A 9925-nucleotide genomic window follows, 5' to 3' on the forward strand; every position below is an offset into this window, starting at 1 on the left:
TACACTTAACTGAGATCCATTTTTCTATTCCTCTAACTTATACATCTTTGATCCATACCGTTAACAGTCAAAAATCAAAAGAGAGTTTGCTGTGAAACTTGCCTATCGAAATGGAGGAAAAGTTAGGGGGAGCCATATAAGGGCGCGTCTAAATTTTCAAATGTTGAGGCGTCTTTTAAGTTAAAGCCAGCCACCTTAGTGGACAAAACCATGAGGTCAAAAAGCCTAGAGGTGACCTAGAAGGACCGTTTCATAGCGGACGTTATTAAATATCAAAATTAGTTGAAAGCTAGAGGCTTTTTTGGTCTGAAATATTGACAAGTTGTGCACCCGCTAGTCGCAAATGATGACGATCCTTTTGTGGAATTTATCCAAGAAGAGTCACTTTCTCTGAAGTTCTGACCAAATTTATTACTCCCTCTGTCTTAATTTGTGTCATGGTGTTTTAGGGGGGGAGGGTCGGTTAGCTAAATATGCCACTCTAGCCTGCGTGGTGAGTGCTGTATGGCTATCAAGACATAATTTGTGGAATTCTTATAGAAATTAAGGTATGTAGGGAAGTATATGGAAGGCCTCTGCCTCTATATGATGACATGTCGTGGATTCCTTTGGTCACCACTCACCATAGATTAACTCTTTCTTCAATTTCATCTAATACTAAAATTTGTGTCTATGGCTTCTAATAGTATTATAATTCCCTCATCCTCCATGCCTCCACCTTCATCTTCATCCCATAAATATCATGTTTTTTTGAGTTTTAGAAGGGAAGACACACGTAAAACTTTTACGGACCACCTCTATTCAAATTTGGTGCAAGCTGGAGTTAATACATTTAGAGACGACGAGGAGCTCAGAAAAGGCACAGAAATCAGATCTGAACTGATTCAAGCTATAGAAGATTCCATGATCTCCATTGTTATTTTCTCAAAAAATTATGCATCGTCTAGCTGGTGTCTCGATGAGCTTTTGAAGATACTAGAGTGCAGAGAGCAGCATGGTCAGCTAGTTATTCCTATATTCTACGACGTTAATCCTTCTGAGGTACGTAGACAAGCCGGTACATTTGGTAAAGCACTTGCTAAACACAAAAAACGTTTTGGGAAGGAGAAGGTAGCAAGGTGGAAAGCCGCTGTCAAAGAAGCTGCAAATTTATCGGGATGGGATTTGCAGAACGTCGAGGACGGGTACTCTAACTTCCTCAAACTTGACTTTTTAACTTTTCTATACCGGTAGCTCACAAGAAACTTTAAAAACTATCTAGTCACCTAAAAGTGAACTACAGACAGCCGATAGAAAGTAGATCTAGTCTCCGTCCCATGGTACTTGTTGCAGGTGGCAGGTATCCCATGGAATTAGTCAAGGTGAACGAAAGCTAGCCTGGACACCACAGTCATAAAAAAAAAAAAAAGGTCTCTATTTCACACCCCTACAACTACTATAAATTTTATATCTAAAGATAGTAGACTTTTAACACAACACAACATTAAGAAAAAAGAACATATAGATCATTATCAGTTATCACTATACTCATACGAAATATTCACAAGTGAAAAGAAAAGGAAAACATTACCAATTCACTTCTGTGATGGATAATCAGACAAGATCATCTTTCTTTAGTCACTAATCTTCAATGGTCAATCACCATGAAAAAGAAACAGAAGACTGAACCTGTATAAATAGAAAAACAATACAACAAACATTTAGAGTGAATGTAACTCAAGAGTTTTCATGCTGAAACAATTCGGATATCAAATTTATAGTTGATTATAGTGTTCCTCAGAAAACTCTCTCTTCTGAACCAAAATAGCGGTCCTCTTATCTTCTTTTTATAAAGCAAATCGACTTCGACTCTTGAATAATCCACATCACTTTTGCTTCTATTGGAACACAAGATACCCCTTTTCTGTGGAATAAAAAAAATCATCCAATGGATTTCATAGTTCTTTTATATTATTATCCAATGTGAAATTGTAATGGTCTAGGAGGCATATCTAATTTTATTCCCAATCCTAATTTACCTCTTTCCGAGTAATCCCTCTCTACTATAATACCTCATTATGTATAAGTAAAAGTTAACTTAGGGTCGTTTGGTAGCGGGATAAGAAACAAGTTATACATATATTAATTTTCGTAAATACAACGTTTGGTTGATAGATAGGAAATAACCTATTCATGTATAAAATTAATACGCCGCTTATTGACAATTCAGAAATCCGCATAACTAATACATGTATAAGTTATGAGGAAATCTATATAATATTTTATGCAGGACAAAAAGATGGAATAATTAATATATGTATGACAAATAAATGAATAATTAATAATTGCATAACTAATACCTGCATAAAATAATACATATATTCACTCATAATTAATCCCTACATTTCTATACCCTGCACAACTCTAACCAAATACCAAAAAACCCCTTTAGTGATTAGAACGTCAAATTAAGTCCACAATGAATTATATATATTTCACCAAATATTTAATAACATTTATGTGACTATGAAATCATTCCAGTAAGGGTAAAATGAGAAGTTTAAAGCTAAATCATTTCCAAATACAGAGTGTCATTACATGATGTTTTAAGCTCTTTGAAAAGTAAAATAATAATGACACGATGTTTTAAGCTCTTTGAAAAGTAAAATAAGCAATTATAACTGAATAAATAGAAGAATAATAATGTATCCTGCACTGTTATGATGACAGGGTAGCAATCTGATAGAAGGCATCAGCGCCATCCATCCCAAAGTGAAAGATTTAACTGTCGAGACAAAGTCCTTTGCAAGAATGGATAGGTTGAAAATATTTCAAGCAAAAGGAATGAATATTACTGGAAGCTTCAAAAATTTGTTTGAGGACCTAAGATGGCTAAGTTGGCAAAATTTCCCTTTGAAATGTTTACCTACTGATATTCATCTAACCAAACTTGTGGCTCTGGACATGCAATATAGCAACATCGTGGAAGTTTGGCAATCCACCATCAAGGTTTATTGCTAAAAAAACCTTATTCTAAGTTTTTCAAGGTTTAGATATAATAAGATTTTACATTAAGCGAACTATAGATACTAATGAATATAGCAACATCGTGGAAGTTTGGCAATCCACCATCAAGGTTTATTGCTAAAAAAACCTTATTCTAAGTTTTTCAAGGTTTAGATATAATAAGATTTTACATTAAGCGAACTATAGATACTAATGAATATATTATTGTTTCTATGTATCAGCCCCTGGAAAACCTGGCATATCTAGATCTCAGTCATTGTCAACGACTAAAGCGAACTCCTGATTTTTCAAGGGCGATAAGTCTTGAGACAATATTGTTTACAGGTTGCTCAGAGTTGGTTGAGATTGATTCATCAATAAAATATTTGGTGAAACTTGTTTACTTAAATCTGGAAGACTGTGTAAGCCTCAAGAATCTACCAAGCAGCATTTGCAAGCTAGAATCACTTCAACATCTAAATATGTCAGGTTGCTCGGGTCTACAACAACTGCCTGCTGATTTGGGACACTTGAAAAACCTAAGAAGCTTATCATTACAAGGATGCAACAGAAGTTTGAAGGCTCAATCTTGGCTGACTTCTATTTTATCTTATGTACCATGGGCAGGAAGTAGTTCATCGTGTCCAGAGAGGTTGTTGCCACATTCCCTTTCCCGTTTAAGTCACTTGACGGTGCTCAATCTCAACGATTGTAGGCTTTCAGAAGCAGATATTCCCACCAATCTTGGGAGTTTAACCTCATTGAAATACCTGGATTTAGGAGGAAATGATTTTTACACTCTCCCATCATCCCTCTTTTGCGACCTATCTGAGCTACAGTGTCTTGTCCTGGATAATTGCAAGAATCTTCAAATGCTCTCACTACTTCCTTCTAATCTGCTAGAGCTCCATGCAAATGATTGTTCATCCATTGAAAGTCTAGACATGTCCAATTACAGGATACTGCCACAGCTCTGTGTATCTAATTGCGACAGATTGTCTGAGATTAAGGGCATGGAAACTATCAAAAATGTTGAATATGTTCGCATAGAGAGCAGTAGCAAGCTGGCAAGACGTTTCTTTGATGAAAGTTTCTTCCAGCTGGTTAGTTAGTTCCTCTATTCATCTCATCTTTGTACTACTACAATTAAGTGCAACTCACACCATTTATGTTTTATTTTATACAGATGGGAGAATGTGATGAAGATCTTCCTTATCCAAGCAGCTACTATATTGCAGGTAGCGAGGTTCCAGAATGGTTCAGCAACTGAAACATAGGATCTAATATAACCTTAACAATGCCACCAAACGTAGAACATAACTTCCAGGGAATGATCCTTTGGTCTATCTACCAGTGCAAATACAATGGAGTTTTTCAATATGGTCCTATCATAGAGGTCGGTGATCAGACCAATAAGGTTACATGGGTCCTTTGCTTCCCCGAGATTACTGTAACCGCTGACAAACGTTCTTGGGTGAGCTTCATACCACGAGATTACTTTTGTCCTGCTTTAGAAGGTGGAGAACAAATTACATTTTCGTTCAGTATCAGAGAGCAAGGATTCACAGGGTTAAAAGTGACAAAGTGTGGCGTTCATCCAGTCTATGCAACAGCAGGAAGAACATTGCCAAAACTCCAGTTTCGAGATCCTCGGAGTAATTTTGAGGAAAGGAGGTTGATACCCTTGTGGAGAGAATCATCCATTGCTGAAGTAGGACATGTTATGTCATATAATCTTAATAATGGCACTGATGATCAGCACATTCAGAAAGTCATATTTAACGGCCTTCGTCTTTCGCAAGCTGGTGATGGGACATCTTTATTTCACAACATCATCGGCACACCTTTCCATGTAAATCACGCGAACTTTCGCCAGATTTTGCAGGAAGCATATGACCATAGTCGACGGAATACAGCTGATTGGCGAGATCTAGGTTGTAGTGTGGTAGTCGAGCAACAAAACAGGTTAGGCTTGGCTAAAGGAAGTTGGAACTGTTGGGTCTGATGACAATTCTGGAATGAAAATACACACCTTGAAAATGACTAGTCTTTCAACTTTTGATGCAGCTTGCCCCGTGGGAAAACCTTCAAGGTCAAAGTTCAAAATCTCTTAAAACTTGAAGTTCTTCCCATAACGCAAGTGAGGTCAAAAGTCCAAGACCGTGGTTCTTGTAGATTACCTTGGTTAAAGTGAGACAAAGGGCCCAATGTATTAGGACTGACCTAATGGTAAATATTATAGACAATTGAGGGTCTACTAGAAACAATTTATTTGTCTTTTCAAGGTCAAAGTTCAAAATCTCTTAAAACTTGAAGTTCTTCCCATAACGCAAGTGAGGTCAAAAGTCCAAGACCGTGGTTCTTGTAGATTACCTTGGTTAAAGTGAGACAAAGGGCCCAATGTATTAGGACTGACCTAATGGTAAATATTATAGACAANCGGCCTTCGTCTTTCGCAAGCTGGTGATGGGACATCTTTATTTCACAACATCATCGGCACACCTTTCCATGTAAATCACGCGAACTTTCGCCAGATTTTGCAGGAAGCATATGACCATAGTCGACAGAATACAGATGATTGGCGAGATCTATTTTGCCATGTGGTAGTTGTCCAACAAAACAGGTTAGGCTTGGCTAAAGGAAGTTGGAACTGTTGGGTCTGATGAGAATATACACACCTTGAACTTTTGATCTCTTAAACTTGAACTTGAAGTTCTTCCCATAAGGCAAGTGAGGTCAAAAGTCCAAGACCTTGGTTCTAGTAGATTACCTTGGTTAAAGTGAGACAAAGGGCCCAATGTATTAGGACTGACCTAATGGTAAATATTAAAGATAATTGAGGGTCTACTGGAAACAATCTCTCTGTCTTTTCAAGATAGGGTTAAGGTATGTGTATATACTACCCTCTTCAAACCCCACTTGTGGGAGTACAGTGGATCTATTATTATTGTTGTATATTAATAAATACATGTAAGCTTCAATTAATTAAAATGTGATTTTGGTTTCTTTATGTAGATAATATGTTATATTTTACTTTCAGAATTATATCTTGCCCTTAATATGGAGTAATAGTATAAAACTAACATATCACAATGGTAATAAAACATATCATATAAAAACTTTACATTCTCTTTAACTCGACTTATTTTTAAGGAAAAATATTCAAATATGTCATCAAACTTTGAAAAAAGGTTCATTTAAGTCATTCGTTAAAAGTTTGGCTCATCTATATCATTTCCGTTTGAGAAAAGGCTTATCCATGCCATTATTTGTTAACTGAAATGACATTGATAAGCCAAACTTGTAACATATGGAATAAATGAGTCTTTCTCAAAGTTCGATTGTATATTTGAGTCCTTTTTTCTTTAAAAATAATTTAATTAATGACGTGACCGAATTATAATTGACCATGTGTCGAAAATGGTTTAGCAAATTCAAAATTGTTTTCTGTTAACAAATAATGATATGAATGGAGACTTTTCTCAAATGGAAATAACATAGATAAGCCAAACTTTAACGATAACATAAATGATTTTTTTCTCTCAAAATCTAATGATATGTTTGAGCCTTTTCCATATTTACAATTAACTACCTACCCTCTAATTTATTTTAATATAATATTATCAATAAATAACTTACATGTACAATAATCTTTTAGGAGAAAAAAAATCTTTAGATGAGATAAATTTTTATGATTAATTAAGATCCAGCGGGTTTAGGTCCACCAGTAGGAACCTGTATAAATTATTTTATTAGTAGTTTAACTTAACAAGATTATCATATGGATTATGATGTCTAACAAAAAATCACTTGTAAAAATCTAAAACAAGTAATTAATTTGCTGAATAATCTTTAATAATTTTCATAGACGGCTAATTAATTTCATTCATAATCATGATTGATGATCTTAATTCTTAGCATTATATAAGGTAGCACGTTACGTTGGAGGTCAATCAAAAAGTAGAGGAAAATTTAGAATTTTAAATTTATGAGTTTTCGATTTTAGAAAATAAAGGCTGCTTATTAGATTCTAGATAAATTATTTACACATTTTTAACAAGATTAATATATAATTGTGTCTTTTAATTTAGGCTCATTTCACATTTATGCCCTTCAATTTTAGGTTTGCACAGGTAGACACTTAAATTTGTATAAAGTTGAACAAGTAGACACACAAGTACTCCTATGTGACATAATACATATAGGACATGTAGGATGTCAAGTATGATGTATGCGTCTATTTGTTCAACTTTATATAAATTCAAGTGTTTCCTTATGTACATACAAAGCTGAAAGACATAAATATGAAATGAGCCCAAGTTAAAGGGGCATAATTTTCAATATATTTATTCACACAAACAAATGGTTTTGATCAAAACTATTGGATTGTGTTAAATCATTACTTATAACTCTAGCTCTGATTCTTATTATATGATATATATAGGGGGTTGGGTATCAATTTAAGTAGACATTTGACAATAAGATTGAAGCTCAAAATTTGAAGTTTTTATTCGAAGTCAATGCATGTGTTTATGAAATGTGAACATAACTTCAAATTCAGTTTCATATGGTGATTTGAAATTTCAAATTTTTGAAAGAGCAGAATTTTAAATTCCTAGTTATGATTTCGTTTACTTTTTAAAACGGAAAAACTTGACGTATATATTTATATTTACAAACAACGACTCATCATTTTAGTGAAGAGATTGTTCGTACGTATTTCGTAGGAGAATTATATCGTTAGCTAGTTAATAGTTACAACTATTATTAAATTATTCGAAAATCGAGTAAATCTTTATAAATTTTTGTGAATTCAAAAAAATATGTAAGAACATTTAGTCACAATCATTATTTATTTACAAAAAAAAAAATATGTGGATATGCAATTTATTATTGCATCTTTTTCTTATTTATGAACTCTAACTTATTCATTTGGTAAGATTATACTTAAAAATTTAAATTACATATTCAAATTAAATTCCACTCAAATTCAATCAAACCTATAAGTATGTGCTTGTGTTCCACTATGGAGTATTAACTAACACAAGTAAGTTTCCCATTTAATTTCCTCATTCCAAGACTCATTCTTTTACTAAGAAAAAATTCTTACAANAACTCTAACTTATTCATTTGGTAAGATTATACTTAAAATTTTTAATTACATATTCAAATTAAATTCCACCCAAATTCAATCAAACCTATAAGTATGTGCTTGTGTTCCACTATGGAGTATTAAATAACACAAGTAAGTTTCCCATTTAATTTCCTCATTCCAAGACTCATTCTTTTACTAAGAAAAAATTCTTACAACAAAACAATATAAAAAAATATAATTAACCAACTAAGTTCCAAAATAACGATCTTAATTTGTAGGGAATCTAAGACAAATTCAAAGTCTTTTTTTACACATATTTAATGGCTCCTTGTACTACGTAATTTTCTTCTTCTTTATAATTAAAATTATTAAATTCGAATTCCGGAAAAAAGAGAATTTCTTGTACCACATTATAGTGGTCGGTCTACCTCACACGACAAGTAAATCTCTAAAGACTTAGTTACGACTTACAAGTCAGTTCACGTAAAATCAATAGTAACTTTTATCGTTACTTATATATATGTATAGGAAATTTAACTACTAGAAAATATCTATAAATATTTAACTATAAGAACCATTTATTGTTATAATATTAATTTGAGATAATTGTAGAAATATATAAACTTCAAATACGTTTGTCCATCATTGATTCTAGTGATTTTTTATTATTTATTTTTTAAAAAAATATGCACGTACGCTGCAATTTCTGAAGCTTGGACTAATTATGATCATGGTCAGCCATGGCGAACTAAGATTTATTTGAATTCCTCTTTTGGAATTCTAAATTCCATACTTTCTTCCTTTTTACAAAATTCCAAAATTGGTTAGTTAATTATCTGTTGAAAGAATCTAAACTTATTAACATTCAACGTAGGAACGAAGCCAAAAAGTTTATCGTCAGAAAATTACACTATATATAAAGTTCTATATTATTATTTTCTTGCTATGTAAGTATATTAGATGTCAAACTGGTGATATTCGTCGGAGTTGATCTTTCAGACAATCATCTATCAACGAATAATTTTTTTCTCAAAAAATCACCTATACATTTGTTTTATAACATAAAAATACTCCACTAAAAATAATTATCTCACAAAGTACGTAAATCAACTTTGTTGTGTAATATAAAAATCACCTAGTTATTGTTATTTGAACAAAAAAAATTACTCAATCGATTCAGACGATAATTCCAATAGATATTGCTGATGTGAAAAAAATAAATTAAGTAATATTTTTAAAATATAAAAAAAGTAATTCGTCCTGGTAAAATAAACATATATCATCGAGTGTGAATAAGTTTTTACCCCAATGCCAACTCTTGGGTACTGAAGGAAGCCACTTGACCCTTGACTTGGTCATGCAAAAGTACACTTCTATGACGACATTTTTATCTGCAACTGAATATACAATGTACACCTAACGTACATAAAAAGTAAAACTTGTGGGAAAAAAAAGACTCTTGAAATTTATCGTCTTAAATAAGTAAATAAGTCGTAGACATCTGATTGAAGATAAATAATTCCATGAAGTGTAAAAGGAGAAGTTAAAGTAAAATTATTTCTAAATTAGGAAGCATGACATTCTTCCTGTGACAGAAAATAAAGGAAAATATGATACATAAATTGAAACAGCTGACTTTAAACGCTCAGAATATCCAACAAGTGATTTTAGGGGGGGAGGGTCGGTTAGCTAAATATGCCACTCTAGCCTGCGTGGCGAGTACTGTATGGCTATCAAGACATAATTTGTGGAATTCTTATAAATATTAAGGTATGTAGGGAAGTGTATGGAAGACCTCTGCCTCTATATAATGCCAAGTCGTGGATTCCTTTGGTCACCACTCAC

The 9925-nt window shown here is 33.1% G+C and overlaps 1 protein-coding gene across 1 annotated transcript in view; it reads left to right on the top strand.

The window, feature by feature from the left end:
- LOC125870018 (disease resistance protein RPV1-like) overlaps positions 1–4990 on the top strand; it is a 16289-nt gene extending 11299 nt beyond the window's left edge. Inside the window, exons 4-7 of the mRNA XM_049550388.1 lie at positions 2799–2988; positions 3228–4088; positions 4172–4231; positions 4340–4990. Coding sequence (XP_049406345.1) covers positions 2799–2988; positions 3228–4088; positions 4172–4231; positions 4340–4990 — 1762 coding nt within the window. The remainder of the gene's footprint in view (positions 1–2798; positions 2989–3227; positions 4089–4171; positions 4232–4339) is intronic.
- Positions 4991–9925: the final 4935 nt, after the last annotated feature.

Source organism: Solanum stenotomum, chromosome 7, assembly GCF_019186545.1.
Source record: "Solanum stenotomum isolate F172 chromosome 7, ASM1918654v1, whole genome shotgun sequence".
Classification (NCBI taxonomy): domain Eukaryota; kingdom Viridiplantae; phylum Streptophyta; class Magnoliopsida; order Solanales; family Solanaceae; genus Solanum; species Solanum stenotomum.